Below are 23,467 nucleotides of genomic sequence, written 5' to 3'. Positions count from 1 at the left end.
GCGAACATTTTGGTGAATTGCTCATATTTTGCACAACGATACCCTTTGGTAAACTGTTTTCAAAAATCAAGTTTAAAAGTTCCGACTACTGTTAATTTTTCAGAACTTTGCGAAAATTTGAAAACGCGGTTTAAGTGCGGTTTTCCGCCTGGCAAATTGTCCAAAATTCACTGCAAAACCCAAGCTCCGTTGAAGGCTTAAAATGAATTCAGTTAACACCAAACTTCCCACGTTTTAAGAAAAAGTCTTCCCATTTGTTTGTGTTATGTTAATTTTTCCCGTACACAGTTATATTGTGATTTTTTTTTGTCCCTTAAGCAACACCCTCAAAAAGTGCTGTACATGGGGCGAAAAATAGGTAAAATTTAACGCGATAAAAGTATACCTGGTACATAATTTTTTAAACTTTTAACTAGATATTCGTAATAAAATGTCATTATTCAATACCTGAGTAAAATTTGAGGCATTGAATCGGAACGCTTCCTTTTCAAAATACCACAGATGTTTGTGTCCTGAGCGAGCGAAGATATATGTTGTGTAAACAAACGCTAATCTAATTATTCCCTGCCAGGTAGAAAAAGGTTTTGAAATCAACTTTAATTTTGGAAACTTTTAGCTGTTATGCCACAAGATATTAAGTAAAAGGGAAATCATACATTCAGAGTTGCGTGAGGGCAAAGAGAAAATAAAATCAGTGTCGAAAATGTACATACGGTTGTTCAGTACATCGATCACCATTATGCAAATTACTACCACAGCTGTAGGAAAACTATGATATCTCTTGCTCAATTTGTTGAATGACTCTTTTAACCATTTTGGGGAATTGCTCATATTTCGCCCAAAGAAACCTTTCAGTAAACCCTTTTCAAAAATCATGTTTTTAAGTTCCAGCGATTCTTAACTTTTCATAAATTTACGAAAATCTGAAAACGCGGTTTCAGGTTACCTGAGTTCAGGCTCCGCATGTCGCACAGTCAAAAATTAACTGCGAAAACCAAGCTCCGATCAAGACTTAAAATGAAATCAATCAACGCCAAACTTCACACGTTGTAAGGAAAGCTATTCTTATTCAATTCTGGTGAGTAAATTTTTTCGGGCACATCGATTTTGGGATTACTTGAGCCATTGAAAGAACATCCTTACAGACCACGCAAAATGGCGTTGAAAAACGGGTGAGATTTCGCGCGAAAAAAAATGTAGCTGTTACCCGACACTTTGGATTTTTAACAATATATTTGTCAAACATTGCTATTTCCATTCACTGTGCAATTTTTGATGCTCTGAATCGCATTGCTTCCTTTCGAAAATGTCAGAAGTGTTGGTGACCTGAGCGAGCAAAATGATGCAAAGTGTGTAAACAAATAACTAGGTAATTTAACCATATTGAGTTGTTAAATATCCAAATTAAATTCGGTCTCCGTTGTAGTGACCTATAGCTTGTAAAATGTAAATAGACAGGTCAAAAGTTTTGCAAGATGTTTGATAAGCTTCTCCAAAACATTTTTGGCCTGAAAAATCTGCAAGTGAAGTACACATTACATTACCACCTTCTCACACTCAAGTAATGCAAAAGATACATTCGAAAGAAGCTACTTAAGGCTTGATTCCACACTGATAATCTAAATACTTTTATCATTTACAATGATAACTCATTTTCTGTAAGTATAAATACAAAGAAAGGCGCCTTATGACCGTCAAAGTAATTTAATACAAGAGAACAGGTCTTATTCTCCTGGTAATTAATAATGTCACGCAACGTAACGTAATTGGAAACGTTTTGGGGGTGCTTGAACATATGCGCGTTAAACCGCAACTGACGCGGATGTCGTTACACATGTCGTGACGTCGCGTCACGATTATGTTGGCAATGTATTGTGGTTACAACAAGGAATGAGCACGCCTTCAAGATGGCGTGGTAATGTTGTTGTTATTAAATGTTGTTTTTTTGGAAATGAACCTTTATTCTGTCTCGAATGATTGAGCGAACCGCGAACTACGAGAACAACAACAGATTGTTAAAATTTGAATATTCTACATGGTCCACCGAGTCGGATAAAAACGGATTGCGATCAGAGATCTTCTGGAAACTGAATTGAACAAGATAAGCGTGAGTCTCTTGATGTTTTGATTTGAATCTTTTGTTGGATTAATCGCGTCTATCTTCATGTCTGGAAAGTTGGCAAGGAAACGGAAGATCCGTACGGGCCACAGAGCGTCGACAAGGAAAATTATTTCGTCTGTAGAAGAGATTTTGGAAACCCTTGAAGAACAGGATCAGCCATCGGCCATCAATATTACAAGATTGCGACAGCAGAAACTCCTGCTACAAGAGAAGCTCGGCACAATTCGAAATTTAGATGAAGACATCCTCACAGTTGTCAGCGAAGGTCAAATAGATGAAGAAATTTGTGAAGCGGACGAATTCGTGGAATTTACGCAGTTGGCAATAATGAGGATCGATGCAGCATTGACTCCTAGCCTATCGACCCCCTCGTCTAAACTTGCAATCGCACCGTCACTTGCAGAAACGTCTAAAGGAAAATCTAACTCACCTGGAAATGTCTCGATGGCTTCGGAAACATATCCAAGTTCTTCTAAATTACCTGGAGATGATGAAACATTGAGTTTGGAAACACATTTAACTCCTCCTACATCGACCGAGAATGTTTCGATGGCTTCAGTAGTTCATCTGACTTCTACGTCGCATGGAAATGTCGGAAATGTCGTAGCGACTTCGGAAACACCCTTGACTCCTTCCACATCAGGTATTTCCAATACATATAGCTTAGGAACACAAGTAAAATTACCTAAACTAGACCTGAGAAAGTTTGATGGAGACATAAGCAAGTGGCCCTCGTTCTGGGATGCATTTGAATCTTCTGTGCACAACAATACCAAACTAGCTCCCATAGATAAACTCAATTACCTGAACTCTCTTCTTGTGAAGTCAGCTTGTGAAGCCATTTCTGGATTGTCCCTTACTGCTGCAAATTATGATGAGGCCGTTGCCATCTTGAAGAGAAGGTTTGGGAACAAACAGTTGATAATCAATAGGCACATGGAGACTCTGTTAAACATAAACTCAGTCAAATCAGGCCTTAACATCCAAGCACTACGTCAGCTGCATGATCTAATTGAGTCTCAAGTTAGAAGTCTAAAGTCATTAGGTGTATCCTAAAGTTCATATGGAAGCCTCCTGTCCTCTGTTGTTATGAGTAAGTTACCTCAAGATTTGCGATTGATCATCACCCGAGAAGTGAAGGATGAGTGGGATCTCGATCACATTCTGGATGTCTTCAGAAGTGAACTTGAAGCTAGAGAACGAGCCAATGGGAACAATGTTAGCCCAACTGACCAATCCTCAAACAAACCTCCTTACAACAGAGGTCGCAAGGGAGTGCCATTGTCAACAGATGCAGCGTTATTTGCCACCGGGTCCAAGCCAACCTGCACATACTGCCGAAAGGATCATGCATCTAATGCCTGTAAGAATGTGACAAGCATTGCAGCGAGGAAAGAGATTTTGAAAAGAGCAGGACGATGTTTTGTTTGTTTAAAAAGGAATCACATAAGTAAGAATTGCAGTTCAAGAATGAAGTGCCTCAAATGCGGACGTCAACACCACATCAGTATTTGTACGAGCGACACTAACAATGAAGCCAAGTCTCTACACACTCCAACTGTTGAGGGATCAGCTTCCTCACCTCAGAGCCAAACATCATGCAGCCCTCCAGGAGAATCTAATGGGAGGCCCACAGTTCTGTATGTCAATGCATCAACACCCATCCTGCTTCAGACTGCCAAGGCAGCAATTTACAGACCTGGTCAACCTAATGAGAAGTTTCTAGCCCGACTAATTTTAGACAGTGGCAGCCAGAGATCCTATGTGACCACCAGAGTAAAAGACAAGCTAAGACTACCAAGTGAGAGAACGCAGACTATTTCTGTGAAAACATTTGGATCAACTGAAGAGAACATTCAAAGTGTGGATGTTGTTAACCTGTGTGTCAGTACTAAGCATGGAGAAGATATGCAACTGTCAGCATTTGTTGTACCACTCATCTGCGATTCTCTACAGAGCCAATCCATTGTACATGCCAGTGTTACTCATCCACACTTAAGGGGACTCAAACTGGCTGACTACTCCACAGGTGAAGATGACATAATGGTAGACATATTAGTTGGATCAGACCAGTATTGGCAATTAGTCTTTGGGAAGGTGCAACAGGGGGAAGGACGGTCCCACTGCAATTCAGACAAGACTTGGGTGGGTCCTCTCAGGACCAACAAATGGAGCAATGCAAAATGACCAACAGCAGAACAACTTTGTGACAACGCATGTTCTGAAGACGGCTACAAAACCTGTGGACATTACAAATGAGAGCCTTGATGGAAGCCTGCAGAGGTTCTGGGACCTAGAGTCGTTGGGTGTCAGACCAAGATCTGTGTATGAAGAATTTGAAGAGAGGATAACCTTTGAGAATGATCGATACGTAGTGCATTTGCCATGGAAGCTGCCACACCCAATTCTTCCTGATAACTACGAACTGAGCATAAAGCGGTTGAGTAACCTACTCAAACGTCTGAACCAAGATCCTGAAGTCTTGATGGAGTATGATTCAGTAATAAAAGAGCAGCTGAAAAATGGCATAGTTGAAGTTGTAGAGAGGCCAGGTGATGGTGGAGTTGGGAAGACTCATTACCTTCCGCACCATGCAGTTATAAGACGAGATAAGGCAACAACCAAATTAAGAGTCGTATATGACGCCTCAGCCAGATCTAATGGTACAGCCCTGAACGATTGTCTGTACACAGGACCACCCCTTGCAGAGCACATTTTTGACATTCTCCTGAGATTTCGAGCTAGCAGAATAGCACTTACTGGTGATGTGGAAAAGGCATTCCTTATGGTTGGCATTGCAGAGGAAGACAGAGATGTGCTAAGGTTTTTGTGGGTGGATGACATTGAGAAGAAGAACCCAGAGATCGTGGTGCTAAGGTTCACCAGAGTCGTCTTCGGAGTATGTTCTAGTCCATTTCTACTCAATGCAACCTTGAAACATCACATTGAAGGATACAAGAATGAGGACCCAGAGTTTGTAGACCAATTCCTTCGCTCCATCTATGTGGATGACTTGAGTTCTGGAGCTGCGGACGACAATGCAGCATATGAACTGTACCTCAAGTGCAAACTCAGACTCGCTGAAGGAGGATTTAACCTGAGGAAATTTATGTCGAATTCAAGTCAGCTAACCGAGCGAATTCAGCAGAATGAAGCACGTATCTCAGCTCCTGCCATATCTGCCAACACTGATCACATGAAGTCACCTTCAGACCCTTCCAAGGAAGATTCTGTAATCGAAGAAGACAAGACATATGCAAAGAGCATGCTGGGAACTACAGACGATACATCTGGTGCAGAACAAAAGGTACTTGGTGTGCGATGGAATTTTGTCAGTGACCAGTTTGTGCTCGATTTGAGGGAGATAGCAACCCTTGCAAGGAACATTGAACCTACTAAGAGAAATGTTGTAGGTGTCAAAACAAAGTTCTATGATCCAATTGGATTCCTGTCGCCCATCATTACAGAGTTCAAGATATTCTTTCAAGAACTTTGTAAGGCAAAGATCGGCTGGGACGAACCTCTAGAAGGAGAATTGAAGAACGAGTGGTTGAAACTAGCCACTGGATTGCAATATGTAAGCTCATTCACAGTTTCAAGATGCTATTTCCAAGAAGTCACAGAGAAGATTGTTTCTTGTAGTCTTCATGGATTTGGAGATGCATCCAGCAAAGCCTATGCAGCAGTGATATACCTACATGTCACAACAACCACGGGAAGTTATGTCAAATTCTTAGCCTCGCGATCCAGAGTTGCTCCAGTGAAACAAGAGACAATCCCGACATTAGAACTTCTTGCCGCCTTAATATTGGCGAGACTGATAAGCCACGTCGGAGAAGCCTTAAAGCCTGAATTGGATATAATTAACCTGACTTGCTGGACTGATTCAAAGGTAGCACTAGCTTGGATCAAAGGTGAAAGGAGAGAATGGAAACCATTCGTCCAGAACCGAGTGAATGAAATTAGAACACTTGTGCCAGTGAACAGCTGGAGGCATTGCCGTGGAAAGAACAATCCAGCTGATATACCCTCAAGAGGGTTGAGCCCGTCAGAACTGTCAGTGTGTGCCTTATGGATTGAAGGGCCCACCTGGCTGAGTGATAATGCAGAAACAGGAAGTGAGGAGTTTGACACTGGACAACTTCCACAAGAATGCTTAGAAGAGATGAAGGCTAGAGACAAGGAAGAGTGGAAATCTGAAACCTACTCATTTCTAGTAGTGGTAGAAACTATTAGCATTGCTAACATTGTGACATGTGAAGACTACAGTAATTTACAGCGACTCTTCAGAGTCACCGCCCTTGTCCATCGATTTGTGGAGATCTTGAAATTGAGGTTGGAGAAGAATGTTAAAACACAGGAGGAACTGACTAGTCAAGATATAGCAGTAGCAGAAAAACTCTGGATCAAGGAAATACAGAAGTCTTTGAGCAAGAACTCCAAGTTTGAAATTTGGAAAAGACAGTTTGGCATATTCACAGATGAACATGGAATCATGAGATGCGCGGGTCGTTTGTCACAGGCACAGTTACCCGCATCGGCAAAGTACCCAATTTTGCTGGACAAGAGTCACTACATCACATCCCTCTTTGTTAGAGATAGCCACAAGCGAGTGATGCATGGTGGTGTAAAGTCAACCCTTACCGAACTGAGATCAAGATTTTGGATAGTGCAGGGTAGACAGTTCGTCAGGAAGCTGTTGTATGAGTGTGTTGTATGTCGAAGACTTGAAGGAAGACCATACGTGGCACCTCCTCCACCACCACTTCCAGAGTTCAGAGTAAAGGAGGAGCCACCATTTACTTATGTCGGAATTGACTTTGTCGGACCCCTCTATGTCAAGAGCCTTAACAGTCCTCAGCAGAAGGTTTGGATCTGCCTTTACACGTGCTGCGTCACTAGAGCCATCCATTCGGATCTTGTACCAGATCTAACAACTAACGCGTTCCTGAGAAGCTTTAGAAGATTTACAGCGAGACGAGGAAGACCCTCCTTGGTGGTGTCTGACAATGGTAGAACGTTCAAACCTGCAGCCCGAGAAATCACAAGAATCTTTAACGACCCTGGAGTGAAGCAACATTTCGCAAAGGAACATATGAAGTGGACATTCAACTTTGAGAAGGCTCCCTGGTGGGGCGGAGTATTTGAGAGGCTTGTGAAGTCAGTTAAGAGGTGCTTGAAGAAGACTATCAGTCGAGCTAGACTTAATTATGAGGAACTATTGACTGTGATTATAGAAATTGAAATGATCCTCAACTGCAGACCTTTGTCATATGTATCAAGTGAAGATTATGAAGAACCCCCTTACGCCCTCACATCTTCTGTGTGGTCATCGAATCATGAGCCTACCGGACGATAGGTCGAGTGAAGCTGAAGACAGCGACACAAATGTTCAACCGCAAGATTTGAACAGAAGAATGTGCCACCTAAGCAATGTCATGAACCACTTTTGGAAGAGATGGAGGAACGAATATCTACTCGAATTGCGAAATTCCCATCGTAATGTTACTCAGCACTCCAGTAACCGAGTCGTATCCATTGGAGATGTGGTTATTGTTCATGCCGAAGACCAGCCGAGAGGAAAATGGCGCATTGGAAAGGTTGAAGCGCTCGTCACGGGATCTGATGGTCGCGTCAGAGGAGCCGTTGTTCGAGTTAAAACTAAGACAGGAAGACTCACTAAACTCAGACGTCCAGTACAACGCCTTTACCCCTTAGAAGTCCGTTGCAGAAATGAAGAACCGGAAACAATTATATCTCCCAGGAGAGCAGAGCCTGACCTTGCTGTCAGTAGTGCGAGACCTGAACAACACCCTGAACTTAGACGTGACCGCCCGAGAAGGGTAGCCGCGATAGGAGCAGACCGAAGACGGAAGGCGTGGATAAAGAATTTGAACTAAGGAACTTAGGGGACTTTGAACTCTTGTTGTTGTTAGCATTTCTTTCAAACGATTTAAGGGAATTTGTTGACCAGCAAATCTAGGAAGTCTGTTCATTCGTTTATCCTGGTCAACAGGGGGGAGTGACGCGGATGTCGTTACACATGTCGTGACGTCGCGTCACGATTATGTTCGCAATGTATTGTGGTTACAACAAGGAATGAGCACGCCTTCAAGATGGCGTGGTAATGTTGTTGTTATTAAATGTTGTTTTTTTGGAAATAAGCCTTTATTCTTATATTCTCATTTAAATAAATGAAAAAGAAAAGGTATAAGGCCCACAATTTGTGAAAGAAGTATGCATCTCAAGCAAATGGTGTCTGTTAGTGCGAACCTTTTTGCCAACTCTGTAAACTGTCAGATTCCCATATTCTGACGCACAAATGCCTGAAGCTCTCTGGGCACAGCCGTTACAGATAAAAAGGGGAGAGATGCCATTGCATTGTTTAGCTATTACAAGAAAAAAATCCAATTACGTTCACACAAAACTCGACAACGAAGTCGATGCCCTAATCATTCAACAATAAATAACTTTCTCGATAATTAGTTGCATTGTCATCGTGCACAGGGAAATGTTATTTACGTTTTTCTTTTAAACTTTGCCAGAAGAAGTCGAAACGACTTCCGTGATGTGAACTAGGAATTTTTCGGGCTGAATATTGATCCTCTCTTAACAGGAAATTTATGGGAAGTGTTTCTAATTTTTTTAGGGAAAAGAACTCTTTGGAATTCACAAGCTAATTTGTGTCCAGTCATGAGCATACTTATCCAGAAGTCATTTCGGAGCTCTGTTCGGCGCGAAACATTCAGATTTCGCTTCTGTAAAGTTCCATCTTACGTCACCAAATCGTTAGCAAGTGAATGAAATGTCTCAGCAGATCCGAATTCAACTGTCCTTTTCTACTTGATTCTACAAAAATGCTACTAAATACCTTACTTTGTAACCGATCATATCAAAGTTCCGACATAACTTTGTTCTTGTACAAAATTTCATTATTTTTTTATCCCGAACGCGGTTCGGGTTTTAGGGTCCATTTTACTGATATAACTACCCATGTTCACAGAAGCATCGCGGACATAGTGGTCATCGCTTCGTGGTTACAGAATCAAAAGATAGTTTTCTTCCTTTGATATGACCGTTATCTCGGTTCTGTCCTCGTGTAACGGTTCACAAGAGCCGATACAAAAGACCGAACAATACACAACAGCTAATCAATGACTCCTAAACAAAGAAAGAACAATGGTAATTCCCTTGTGAACCGGTACACCAGGACAGAACCGTTATCTCTGGTTAGCGCCTTCGCAAACTAAGAAGGACTAGGAACTTTTTGAAGACAATGCTAAAATTGTGGCCGGATCACTGATTTCAGCATACTCTCAATTTGTAAAACTGGAAAAAAATTTATTTCTTTGGTACGTATTGCAGGAAAGTTCAAATAGCAATAGCATGGCATTTTGGCTGAAGATAAAACGTTTTTCCCAATGAAGACGTGCGCCGCCATTTTGAAAGTAAGAATGAGGGCCACCCGTGCATTACATGATGCGAGCAATAGTCACATAATCAGAAGATTAACAGCTCATTTCAAGTGAGCAAGGAATTGCAAATGGGCTTTGTTCACTTTATTTGACTTTTATGGCGATAAGGGTAAAGTAGTGGGGACCTTAAGAAACCACGACGGCGACGCCAACGCCAAGGAAGACTTCGATTAAAAAATGAATTTCTACTCTTAGTTAGAATTTCAAAAATGGTTGCAGGAGCTTACTGTCTCATACATGTACAGCGCCACAGCTTAACTTCAGCATGACGTATAAAGTAGCCGTTGAGTTCCAAATGGGAATTAAAATAATATGCCGTCGCGATTTCGGTTCGCAGACGACGCAAATTTTGGTGATTTCACGTTGTTGTTTTGCATAGGACGGCTAAGAAATGTACAAAGTTTCAAAACGCAGGTGCTGAGCTATTTTTCTGCCAATTAGATCTCTTGTTTTTCCACGTCCTCGTTGCCGTCGCCGTCGCTGTCGTGGTTTCTTAAGGTCCCTAGTAAGTTGACGCAATCCTCAACTAATCAGAGCGCGCGTCTTTGTAATGACCGGAGAAATTATACTAGTGTAAAGAAAGGCAAAACCTCCCTCACCTTTTCCCTCTGCCAATACTATCGCTCTGTTTCGTATCGTTTTCTTTACTGAATGGGTAAAGCACGCAAGCGATAACATCCATCAATTTTATGTATCATTATTCTGGTTTTTTCATTTGCGGAAATCTTAAGTGGTGTTTGGTCTTCAGAAGTCATTCGGTCTATATGCTCCTTCATCTTTATCGATGGAGTCCGTGTGCCAGTTAATATTTGAATAAGTCAGCAATAAGAGAAGTTGTAATAGTAGTATTTAAGTATTTAGATTGTTGACTACATGAAACGGGCCTGTGTTACTCAGAATAAAGAAGAGTTAAAAATCCAGTTACCCACACTATTAGCGTCTTCCTCTGAACTCGGTAAATGTAAGCGTGGCTTTTGCCCCCAACTCCTCAACAAATCAAAACATTTTCGTGGTCTTTTAACAATATTTCAGTAAGAATCGCTCACTACCGCTGAAAAATCCTCCATCAGTACGGCCGCGAAATGTTAATATCTGCGAGAAATGATCAGCCGAGTAATAGTGACCCAGTCGACTTCAATGCAGCTGCGTTAGGGAAACAATTTTTCTTTTTCTTTTTTTTTTTTTTTCCTTTTTTGCGTTTCGCGGCTATATGGGAGCGTTGAATCATATTTATCCTTATTGAGTTTTAAAGGTATACATTGTTAATTAGTGTTAAGGCCATGACTTGCAATAGTAAAATCAATAAAATGCCCGAAAACTTCCATACAGCAAACACCTCCGAGCATTTTTTAACAGACTAACGGAACAGGAACAAATGTTTGCGGCTCAAGAGCCTTCTTTCGAAAAGCGAAAACTACTAATACGATAATCCAACTGTATGATTACTTCAACACTTTTATTTTAATGGTCGGCATTTGTGGGGCGTACTTCCTCAGATATGAAAGTTCTGCTTTTCACTTTCTTTTATTCTTAACCCTTTTATCTTAATTTGCTTAAAAATCCGCGGCCAGTTTTATAGAAAGTTACTTCCGATGGAAGCATTACATTATACCACGTTAACTTTATTTTTTGGTTATCCCTAAAACACACGAAATTTAACGATTTATGCTATTCTTCTCTGCAAGGTTTGGAGTAAGTCTTTACTTCGTGTTCTAGAACCACTTTTTCTCGCTCGGATCCGAAGAACGTTGGATTTGAACAAAGTTGTTGCATTGTGAAGACCTCAGGATCTTTTCTTTAATCCAGTCCCGCGCAAAGCGGGAATTTCGCCCCTGGGGTCCTGCACGTCTGTCGCAATGGTCGATTTACAAAGCAGTGTGGCTATGGGTCACGAAACATATTAAATGAATGCGTTGGCTCGGAACCCCCAAGGAACTTACCTTCGAAAATGCACTGGTACCTCTTGGATTGTAAAAGTCATTGAGCTGAACCGCAGAAATAATAGCCTTAATTTTTTTTTTTTTTGTAAATAGGCTGTGTAGGAATAATGATAATTGTGCCCGTAATCATTATTGCTAATCGCTGCTTTCCCCATAGCGAATAAACTCTTCCTAAGTGATGCAGTCTTTCGGTGATCAATGGAACTTAGAGTACATTGAATTTTTCAAGTTTTTCTCGAGTCAATGGTCATACTTTAATAAGTTGAACAGATTGATTTATATTTACATGCCCCTCGTCGCCACCTTCAACATATCCAACATTTTTCTCCTTTTGAATTACATTGTTGGTTAACGAGGTTTCTATGGTTTGTATTTTGTTTGACCAAAAATCTTCCTTATCGTGGATATTTTGCATTGTTACCTTAGTGCAAAAGCTCATTATTATCCCTCGCCCACGTTAAGGTCGACAACACTGGAGGGCAATACGCGGAGCTCACGAACAGCGAAGAAGTTTCTAATACTGACTAATATAGACATGGATTCATGTTTTGAAGTATAGTCTTGGCAATATATCTTTCTGTTTGTACACTTTTCGAGATTTATCATTGCCTTTGTTGCACACGTCACCTACCGCAGCGCGGCGAGGCGCTCGGCTTATCCAGCAACAAGAGGGCTTCCATGAAGGTGAAGGACGCCTTAACTCTTTTTTTAGTCAAGCCTTGCATGCTTCATAGAATGGATTAGCACGGCGGTTTGTTTAAAAAATTACTTCATTTTTAACTTCTACCATCGTGTTCATCATTTTCTCCAACAATCATGGACGATTAACCTACCGCGGACGCTTCCTTCGGCTCGTGGGTGTGAGATTAGAAATTAGAAATAGGAGATTAGAAATTTCCATGTCGATACTAGGCTGAAAATATTTGTGTTTTCAGTTCTGAATAAAAAAACATTTTATTTCTATTGATTATCGTTGTATTTATTTCTATTGATTATCGTTGTATTTTATTAATTTATCCATGTATTCAAGAATACATGGATAAATTAAGTAAATGGTCTAGCGAAAATGGGATGGTCCTAAACGCCGTTAAAACCAAAGCATTACTTATCACCGGAAAGAGGCTACATTCATCATTAGTTGATGGCAATCACCTGTCAGTGACCCTTGATGGGGCCGAAATAGAACAAGTAACCTCTTATAAATTGCTTGGTGTAACACTCGATCAAGATCTTACATTTAGTGACCACATTTCTAGCCTAAAGGGCAAGCTTTCTCAGCGTATTGGTTTATTGAAAAAGATAAAGAGATACCTTCCAATAAAAGAAAGACTCTTATACTATAACGCCTTGATTAAACCCGTCCTTATGTACGGGAGCATGGTTTGGAATATCTGCGACGCTAAAGAACTCCACTGTCTCCTAAGGTTACAGAAAAGGGCTGCCCGAGTAATTCTTGGAGTGGACTCTTATTCTAGAAGTGTTGTAAACTTTAGTAAAGTAGGCTGGTTGCCTTTTTTTGATGAAATCAAACTAAATAAGTGTACAATGATTTTTAAGAGCCTTAAAGGCGATGTTCCGATTTACATCAGAGACTTGCTCAAGACGAACAGTTCTGTACACAATAGGTCTACTAGACATGGCAATTTAAATTTAGTGTGTCCCAAATACCTAAGAAATAACGATGGTGGCAAGGCATTCAGTGTTGACGCAGTTAAGTTATGGAACAGCCTTCCCCATGATATCAAAAATAAGCCTAGTATAAAACTATTCAAAACAGCTGTGAAAAAGCATTTTATAAGCTCATATAAAAACCTGGACAACTTTGAAACAATATTAAGCAATAGCACATTATCTAATTTTAATTTTTTATAAATTAATTTTATCTTTCTGAATATTTTTAATATATCCTGCTATTTCTATCATAGAATTTTGTAATTATTTATATATTTATTTAAAATCAGTTTTTTGTAATGCTGTATAATCTAGTTAGAGGGCCACAGGTTTGTCAGCTTTTCAGCTGTTACGTGTCCCCCTCTATAAATAAAGTCCTTACTTACTTACTTACTTACTTATTTCAGCTAAAGTATAATGGACATGACGAGGATGCGTGTGACCTGATATCGCTTGCTTCCCTTAATCACAAATGACGACTCTAGCCCTAAAAAATAATTCTTATTCTTACTGTACTTGAACAGCAAACATTTCAAGGACAAAATTGCTTGTTTCAAGATTGTGTTTACGTCTAAATGAACTACTATAGCTTTTTGATCACTTTTTGGAATAGGTTAGGAATATCAATACACTGAAGAGTGTCATGAAAACTTCAATTGAGACACCTGACATTTCGCTACATTTGAATCAATGTTTCAATTTTCAGGAATTGTTTCCTATCCTGCGCGGGAAAAATTGCAATTATGGTTCGATGCTTCATAATCGTTGAAAGCTTTCTGATTTTTTAGTTACTGTTGTTTTAAACAATCTTCCAATCACGTCAACAAATAAGGCTGGTCATGGATCGCACGCATAAAGAAAACCGTGAATCTGTGGATTTCCACTCAATTATTTCCTATTGTACTTAATTTGTTAATTACAGGCCTCAAGGAGAAAAGCTGAGCAAATCACGTTTACGGAATTGCGAAGGTTTTGCGCAGAGGATAAGATGATGGTAAAGCTGACCAACATCACAGGTGTGGTTGACGGAAGGAATTCCTTGCCTATACACGTTCCTTACACAGTCGGTTTTCTTTTTAAGATACAGGTTGAACTACAACTTAAGCCTAATTTCTTATCTAGGAACAAGACCGATAGAACTGAAGCGATTTAAGGAATTAAAATTCCTTAATACCAAAGCTAAACCTAATCTCTTGTCCACGTGCAAATGAAACCATGTCGCTCGTGTCGAATAATTGGATTTCAGGATTTTTCCCAAAGGCTCAATTACATGATCCCACTATCTCTAAACATGCCCAGATCTACCGAAGCTTTGGTAAGCACTTGGAAGAGTAAGGTCAAGGTTATTAAATTGTCAAGGTGAACCAAATTTTAAAACGAAAAGAAAAACAGCGTTAGAATAGCACGAATAAGCTAAATAACAAGGATTTCCCTGCGCAACAATTCTCTAGAAATCCATGGGAGACATTAAATTGCAATCTTTAAAGCGACGCAAAAAAGTCAACGTCTTAAAAATGTTTTTTTCCCTGACCGTAGCTTGAAAATGGGTTTGCACGATTATAGTTTTATAAGTTTCTCTTATTAGTAACCAAATGCATGCACAAGGTTTCTTCGGCCTGGCCTTCAACATGGCACGTGAAGGCAGCAAAAGAGAGAGGTGAGTGATTTTTCGCAAGCCTTATACCTCCCACACACAACGAACGTTGCGGCCATAAGTACGGCCGGGCGATATATGAGGTTTCAAACGTAGTACTATTTTCCTGCTCATTAGTATTCCTGTCGCCACACTCTCTTTGCTGGTTTTGCTATGGTCCCAGATATTATCTTGAAAGCATGCAATTGTTGAAATAGAAAGATATTAACTTTTTGTAGTGGTTATATTTCCGTTTCACCAAAAGAAGTTCTTATGATATATGAAATATGTAGTTTGGAACGACACCATCTTTTAACCTTTAGAATGCAAAGCTCTCCTAGAAAAACTCTCTGCCATCTCAAAGGCGACGAATATCTCTCATCTGATATCTTCTCTTCTAATGATTATCCTGATCCTTCTCCTTTTTAGGGATCGGCGATCGACAAAGACCAGGAACGCGCCCAGAAATACTCAACACTCGACCGATTTCAAAGCGGTTTTTACAATATATCGATACGTCTACGGCTGCCTACAACAGTCAGGCATACGCACTGTTTTCAAGTCGAAGACGACGCTAATATCGCATTTACTACAACCAAATGTGCTGTTGACCCGTCTAAACAAGATAATGTAATTTATAAATTCCCCGTGGGTGTCATAACGAATACAAGGGTGTGACTAAGACCTCTGCAGCAGAGAATCAAGGAGAACAACAGAGATATTTGAGTCCGTCAAGTCAAAGCATACCCACACTGCCCATCACCCACTCGGGAACGAAGTAGGGGTTGTTGATCATACTCCCTGTTGTTGCACGGGCAAGGCAAAGGAAACAACTTCCGTGCGACCTCACCAGAAGATATTAATTAACAGGGAAATGACACCTATTGCCATGTATGCCAACAAATCATTCATATAAAAAAGGCATTGATTTCTAAATTATCTTAGATATCGTGGAAATTAAAGGTTTGAAAATTTATTGAATGGCAAATTATCAAGAGCAGGTTACATATTTTTTGACCCGTGTTGTCGGGGCTACTTCAAACATTTTGAAGAGGCAATTAATTTAATATTTTAAGTAGGATCATAATTGAATAAAACTTGAGTGGGTTTTGCTTTCACTAATCCCTCACTTATCCCCGCCATATGCGTTTGTTTTGCTTTGTTTTGTTTTGTTTTGTTTTGCATTTTTCAATTATTGCTTTTAATTTTTTTCTTTTTTTTGTTCCTTTTTTGTTTTTTGCATTTCTTTCTTTCATCCGAAGCTTCATCGGACTAAACATTCATGTAATTTCCTGTAGGGGCAAGCATAAGTCTGTTGTTTAATCAGTTTGCTAGGCGCTCTGTCATTTCTTGTGTTGGTTAATATCTCAGTGTGACGTGTTTTATAGAAAAAATAATTTGGCCAACCCATTCAATCAACGGATTTCCCTCACCCGATAGAAATAAACTAAATGCGGGCCGTGTGATTAGTCACGAAAAGTAACTGAATTTGAATACGACAAAACAAAAAGGCTGTTTACGTTCTTTCAGCTGTATTACCGTAGAAAACTGTGTGTACTATAAAAAAAAAAAGTTTTCAGATGACGAAATGTAAGCATTTTCAAACTCGGAAAAATTCAGTTATTGAATAAAATAGCTGTGCATATTCGGTATTATTCTCTAAAACACTTAGGAAGTGGTCAAAGCACGGTAAAAGTTTATTAGGAAAGAGGCGATTTAGCAAAGTGTTTATCCTCACGGTTTTACTTTCAGTCCACACGCCTTCTACATATGTACACCATCCGTTCTTTAACATTTTTTTGGCATGAGTCAAGCCATTAGGACTCTCTAAAGTACGTGGCTTCCAAACAGTATAAAAATGGGTGTAGTCTTTAAATTTTCCATTCCCAAACTTTGGTTTGTTACAAGTAAGATCTCTGATCGATTCCTGAAGGTGGAGTAAAATGGACGTCAAACAGATTATTTTAGTAAGTAAAAAAAGTATTTGTTGACGTTTATTTCATAGAGTAGCTAAAACTTTCAAAATTGAATTACCATTAACTACCCATGACGCTCAAAGCATCGCCAATTAACTTGGACACGTGTACATATTAGTTCGCAAACTTTATCACAAATTTTGTTCTAAAAGTTCTCCTGAATGAAAAAAAAAACATTGGTCACAGGGAAATTAGTTGTTCTTTCTTTCAGTGTTTTCGGAAACAAAGGCTTAGATAATCGTTTAACAACTTGAGCAGCAAAGGAAGGAGTTTGCTTTGTGCACTTTACCGATTTGAATGTGTGCCGGCCCCAGTTCACAGAGCTCTCTTGCTATTTTTTCCAACAGCATTTCTACGCTATTTTTTAAATAAAAGTTCTTTTCAGGTAGTTTCTAATTCTGTTTTAACTTATGTATTGGAAATCTCGTTAGAGTAAATTGTAAAAAGATTCGCTGATTCAGAATTCACAAATCTTATTTAGTTCTTTTTAGTTCTTTTTTGATGTTCCTCTGCCTACGTGGCTGATCCTGTAGTTGCACGTTGAAAAGACCAATGTTTGGCCATTCAATAATAACCTCTTAATTCATTTCCGTAGCAAAAGGAAAAAACAAACACCATATTTCGAAGGGTAATAACAGAGAGAGAATAAAAAACCTTCCTAGTTTATAAAGAAAGGCTGTTTAAAATTCTCTTTTCTACAGCGGTAAGTCGTTATTTGCTTTGACACCAGTTGAACACAAGTCTTCTTCAAGGAACGTTGGATTTGTCGCGATTAGATTCTTGATGATGCATTGATAATTCAATAATTGCCCTTAATTAATTTCCTTGGCAAAAAAAAAGACCAAACACCTTATTTCGAAGGGTAATAACGCAGAGTAAATTAAAACCCTTGCTAGCTTAAAAAGAAAGGCTGTTTAAAATTCTCTTTTCTACTGTGATAATTCAGTTACATTTACTTTGACGTTAGTTGAACACAAGCCTTCTACAATCAAAGTTAGATTTGTCACGATTAGACACTTGATGACGCATTGATCTGACATTTTCAGAGAGGATCAGCCAAACGTCCCCCCCCCCCCCCCCTTCTTACGTGATGGCTTTATGAATAGTTTAAAATCTTTTTTACCTCGATGGAAATATATCTTGCCAAGTTTCTGGTCATTTCGATCCAAATTTTAAGCCTCAAGAATGACACGAATTCTGGTTGCTTACACTGCTATGGAGTTCGAAGCAGATAGACGTAATTTTAGATTTAAGTCTACAATTGAACTTTTGTCACACCAACGGGATCTTTCTAGATCTTTGCTCCCACTTTAAGCGATGGCGCCCTCGTAGTCGAAAGGTTTAAATCTAAAATAACATGTATGTTCTTTCAGCTATATTCAGTTTCGCATTATGCAAGATAACGATTACCTTTATGGGTAAAACCGATGACAGTGAAACAATTCCAAGTTCTCCTAGGAAAGAGCATTCTAGAATAGTGCAGTCACGTTTGAACACTCAGCTGTCAGCACTTTCACATAAACTTCCACATATTAAACAGTAATAGTCGATGATGAGGTAAATGACACGTGAAATATCAGGGTGTCAGTTACCAGATCATGGAAGGTAAACTGAAGGCACTTAAAAAAAAGCAAAAAAGAACAGAGACCAACAGTGGTATTTTAAAAAAAACTGCGTAATCAGAAAAGGGCGACGCCAGGAAGCAACAACCCACATAATGAACAAATATTAATAGATCAGAGTTAAAGAAAGTCTAAATGAGCTAAAAGAAAGAGTATCTTTGAACTCTGCCCCAAGTTAAGCAGCAGTTGATAGAAAAATCCTTTTTACAAGCTAACTCAGTCAAGCAGACAATAAAGCTACTCACAGTGCGGTGAATGCACAAACTATTTTTTATCAAATTTACGCATTTGATACATCATCAAGATCCTCTAACACAAAGTTTATGCAACTGGCACGTTCCCCGTGGCGACCGTAAAAGGTACTCGAGCTGTTCTCTAACCCGGAGTCTTCAATTTATCTCTTTGCAGATTGCATTTGTAATTGTGCTGTCACGCGAAATAACAGAATCGAGCCACATTTCACTGGTAAGGAGCATAGGTTCGTCTTTTAAAAGAGAGACATGCTCAAGTGGAGGAAATCTGATAAAGATTTACACAAACCAGTGTCAAGTTGTAAACGGAAAGAAGCAATGTACGGTTCGCTGCAATGGCAGAGGCACTTTCGACCAAAAGACAAGTGGGTATATTACATGGTTATATTATATATATACACATATATATAATATATATATATATATATAATATATATATATATAATAATAATATATATAATATATATATATATATAATATATATATATATATAATAATATATATAATATATATATATATATAATATATATATATATATATACACATATATGTGTATATATTAATATATATATATATATATATATATATATATATAATATGTAATAAAATACAACATAATAAAATACGTTTCGGTCTCGGACCGAAACGTATTTTATTAAACTTTCTTAGACTTTTATTTGAGTATATGTCTTTCTTAGCTCGAAGTTGTCCGTTCTCGTGTACTACAATATTTTTCCTAAATATATATATATAGAAATAACGGTTACAATCCACCGAAATTTAAAAGACAAAACAATGTGTACATGCGCGCGCAACATACTGCACGCACTATCGCTATCATCGACAACTGATGAAGGTTTCGGACCGAAACGTTTTTATTAAACTTTCTTAGACTTTTTATTTGAGTATATGTCTTTCTTAGCTCGAAGTTGCCCGTCCTCGTGTACTACAATATTTTTCCTATTATTTATCGAGGTTTGGACTTCGAATCCTTTTGGATCCTTCTGGCGCGGCGTCACTGTTGGCTCGAGGCCTTTTAACTTGTATATATATAATTATACTTCAAGATTTAGGTTACTTGAACTTTTACTGCGACTCTGAGTTTCATGCCTCTTGCGAAGCAATCGTCAGGCAACTGCCAGAAATAACGGTTACAATTCACCGAAATTTAAAAGACAGAACAATGTGTACATGCGCGCGCAACATACTGCACGCGCTATCGTAACGCTACGTTCTTTAACAGGATTTCATGACAGGTCTGCAACCTGATGTCAGCTTATTTCTTTTGTTTAAACTTGTCATTTGCGGTTTACAAGTGATAAAATATTTTTCCCACAAACACAAATTGCGTGACGTGTTAGCCGCCCCCAAAGATTGTGCAACTGCAGGAACGAAAACGAAGGCCCTTTAGGAGGGGAATGTTTGCAAAGCGAGGTTGTCTACCAAGCCACAGTCGCTACCAGGGAGGAAACTGAAACGTGCGTTGGCCTCACAGCGACAGATTTTAAGACTAGATGGCGCAACCACCGAATGTCGTTCAACCACGAGAGACGGCGAAATGACACAGAGCTGAGCAAGTACCTGTGGAAACTCAAGGAGAAGAGGGAAGACTATTCGATTTCATGGAAAATTATTGCTAGGGCTAGAGCATATTCCAATGCCACAAAACGTGCCAATTTTTGCCTCACTGAGAAATTTATTATCTTGTCTTATCCACATGAAGCCTCTTTAAAAAAGCGAAGTGAAATAATATCCAATTGTAGACATCGGCGAAAATATATTCTTAAGTATTCTTAACGCTATTATCGGCGCGCGCATGGTTTTCAAGATTTGAATTTTTTTAAACAATGTCATGTGATCACGTTGCTGAGTTAGAGTTAACCGTCACGATGCCTCATTGTGTATGGAGTTTGACTGATGAGTGGATCAACTTTTGTTGGTCTACGAAACAGGCTGTATTAAAATCCATATGTGCGTAACTTGAGTAGTCTATTTGCTTCTATAATCGCTCCTTCATTGTAGAGCACTGTCCTGGATCCTACGTTGCGTATTTCGCTTATATATATATATATATATATATATATATATATATTGTGGGAGGAAAAAGACAAGTAAACTACAAGTTCATCCCGACAAGCCTGTTTCGTGGTCGCCCACTCATCAGGGGATTTAATGAGTGGGCGACCACGAAACAGGCTTGTCGGGATGAACTTGTAGTTTACTTGTCTTTTTCCTCCCACAATATATACTTCGCTCTACTTCTATGTATTGAGCACTGTTCTACGAAAATCAAGTCACACTTTATATATATATATATATATATATACGCTAAAAAGTAGAACATATAACGAATAAAAAACAGATTTGCAAAATACAAAGTATTAGCGATTATTTATTTACAGAACATCATCTGCACGAAAAACGATGATGTTTCCTTCAACGACTGTCTGATTATATGATGATAACATTAGTGGATAGTCAAAGTCCTTCCAAATTCTTTTTTTTCATTAATATGTTTATTCCATTGCAGGATTTCAGATTGTAAAGTACAATGGCAAGAAGTGTATTCAATTTAAAGACGGAAGCAACAAATATTCGTTGAAAGTCATAAATGGGACGAACGTAGTTTTTGAGGTAAATTTAGTACGCTAATGCAAAAGCGGAAAAGAAAACCGACTTAGGTTGATCGTTTAGATTTATTTTAATCGCGCAAGTCCTTGTTTTTCCCTTATTTTCTTGCTCTACTTATAAGCAAATTAACGTAAGGTTATGGAAAAAGAAAAAATTATAAATCAAATAAATACTATGAATTAAACTGATAATCACGACGACAACTACGATGATGATGATGATGATGATAAGCAAGTTGTGGTACAATATCAATAACAATTTTTATGTCTCTAAAAGCAAACGCAGACTTCTGAAATTGCGTAGAGTGCAGCTCATCTGAGAGGATATTGCTGTTCCTGATTATAATCCGCAGGTCAACGAAATTCATTTCATTAAAAATACATTTTGGTGCTAAATTTTGTTGTTTTGTAGGAACAGTCAGCGTGCGACACAACAACCAGCGATGACTTTTTATTCAAAGAGGAGAAAAATAGCGCCGGAAAATTTACATACAAATACACCTCGATTACCAATCAGGCGATGTACCTCGGGGTTAGTACCAACTGCACCGATGAGAATCTCTTTGTTCTTTCCACAACTAAACAAGACAAACGTTGTTTTATGGAGAGATGGTCTTGACTTCATGTTGATTTCAGATAGTTCAGGCCAAGTGATGCGGATTTGGATCTTTTGTGAATTATGTATATTTTTAATTGATATATTTTTGTACTTAAACTACACTATCACACATTTTTAGATATTTTATTGACATATGTTTAGCATATATATTATTTCATTATTAGATGTTTTTCTTTTCCTATTTGTTGTTTTTTTTTTCAGTTAGATTTTTGTAACATTTTAGTTTCTGCGCTGATGAAAATTAATATTGATATTAGCACAATATAAGTTAATATTCTTGGTATTCTTATGTTAATAAATCTTTTGATGAATCAAGTACTCTATGTGTGTGAAGAATAAAAAATTTCTATTCAAATATAATTTGTCATTTGTACTTCACTACGCAATCTAGTCGCCATTTTAATAGCAGCTAATCACTTATTTGGAGTTCCTGATTTGCGTCTGTTGATTTCTCATGCATCTTTAATTCCGTCGTGTCCAATATGTCGGGAGGGCGAGCCCGGGTGGGTATACTAAATTTCGATTTTTTTCCATTTGAAGAGATGCATTTATTAAGTCATTAGTTTCAGAATAATATGAAGTTACAATCCATATCATGGCGGAGCATGCCTCATCGTTGAGAGTTTTTACCACATATGTGGTAAAATTTATAAACCAAGTTAAGCTTTGAACCCGATGAAGGTAGTAACGACTCCTCCACATTAGTCGAATAAATAAATAAATAAATAAATCATATCCAACTGTTTCCCCACTGCGATGGACATTTGTTTTTGTCGGTTCCAGCCTGGCGCGGCCGCTAACCCAGATGCCCTCCTGAGCAAATTTTCAAAATGGCGGACAAGCCAAAGAGAGAGATAAGAGAACCAAAGCGATTCTGCAACGAATACTCAGCATACACCCCTGTTAAAAAGGTCATTTCACAGAGAAAAGATACAAAATTGTATAATGTTGAAGTCACGGAGGTTGACAAACCCAACAAGAGAATGAAAATTCACTATATTGGCTACAGTACACGCTTCGATGAGTGGAGACCCTTCGGGGACGGTGAAGCATCTGAATATTTTCCTTCGAAATTGTATAGATTAGTAGGCTGCAACAAAAATTTATTGGACGACGTTTAGTCTAAAAACAGCAATCTAACCTGAAAAAAATGTATTTATTCCGACTCTTTCGGAAAATAACTTTACAAATCTTACTTGTTTATCTCGTAAGTAAACGATGGTAAATTAATACCAGAAGCGCTTTCCGAGCTACCCGATTCTTCTCCCACTGCTTTCACGCTTATAAAACAGGAAACGAGCAAAAGGGGGAAGGTGTGGCTGTTTTGACTAGCCATTTGACGAGGATCAATCTGCTCCTTGTTCGACAATTTACATATCAAAACAAAGGAAATTTGTTTCTCTCTTTGATTTTGGCGGTATATTTTCAATTTGCGTTTGCGTAAGAGAGAAATCGCCCAAGACTCCTTACTCGGTCTTGTTTTGACCGCGAACGCCTTCTTAATTTTGACGGACCCGCTCGGGAAAAG

General features: G+C 38.7%; 2 protein-coding genes across 2 annotated transcripts; both read left to right on the top strand.

Annotated features, from left to right (window-relative positions):
- The first annotated feature begins 3,211 nt into the window (after positions 1-3,211).
- LOC148727077 (uncharacterized) lies at positions 3,212-7,481 on the top strand. The gene is made up of 2 exons (XM_088726426.1): positions 3,212-4,151; positions 4,282-7,481. The coding sequence occupies exons 1-2, from the start codon at positions 3,212-3,214 to the stop codon at positions 7,479-7,481; spliced, it is 4,140 nt and encodes a 1,379-aa protein (XP_088582552.1).
- Positions 7,482-16,630: 9,149 nt separating this feature from the next.
- On the top strand, positions 16,631-22,212 carry LOC148727076 (uncharacterized). Its single transcript, XM_088726211.1, has 4 exons — positions 16,631-16,808; positions 18,848-19,055; positions 21,221-21,324; positions 21,733-22,212. Exons 1-4 carry the CDS (start codon positions 16,785-16,787, stop codon positions 21,937-21,939), a joined length of 543 nt encoding a protein of 180 aa, XP_088582337.1. The 5' UTR covers positions 16,631-16,784; the 3' UTR covers positions 21,940-22,212.
- The last annotated feature ends 1,255 nt before the right edge of the window (positions 22,213-23,467 follow it).

The sequence above is a fragment of the Stylophora pistillata genome, chromosome 7 (assembly GCF_964205215.1).
Source record: "Stylophora pistillata chromosome 7, jaStyPist1.2, whole genome shotgun sequence".
NCBI lineage: Eukaryota > Metazoa > Cnidaria > Anthozoa > Scleractinia > Pocilloporidae > Stylophora > Stylophora pistillata.
Note: the sequence above shows the minus strand (reverse complement) of the source record. Positions and strands in the feature narration are given on the sequence as shown.

What these genes read in the sequence shown, in the direction of transcription:
- LOC148727076 (XM_088726211.1), top strand. Translation starts at nt 16,785, where the DNA reads ATGGACGTCAAACAGATTATTTTA. An exon ending in ACGTCAAACAGATTATTTTA is followed by an intron (nt 16,809 to 18,847) that starts GTAAGTAAAAAA and finishes ATCTCTTTGCAG; the next exon opens with ATTGCATTTGTAATTGTGCT. An exon ending in CACTTTCGACCAAAAGACAA is followed by an intron (nt 19,056 to 21,220) that starts GTGGGTATATTA and finishes ATTCCATTGCAG; the next exon opens with GATTTCAGATTGTAAAGTAC.
- LOC148727077 (XM_088726426.1), top strand. Translation starts at nt 3,212, where the DNA reads ATGAGTAAGTTACCTCAAGATTTGCGATTGATCATCACCCGAGAAGTG. An exon ending in ACTGGCTGACTACTCCACAG is followed by an intron (nt 4,152 to 4,281) that starts GTGAAGATGACA and finishes GGGTCCTCTCAG; the next exon opens with GACCAACAAATGGAGCAATG.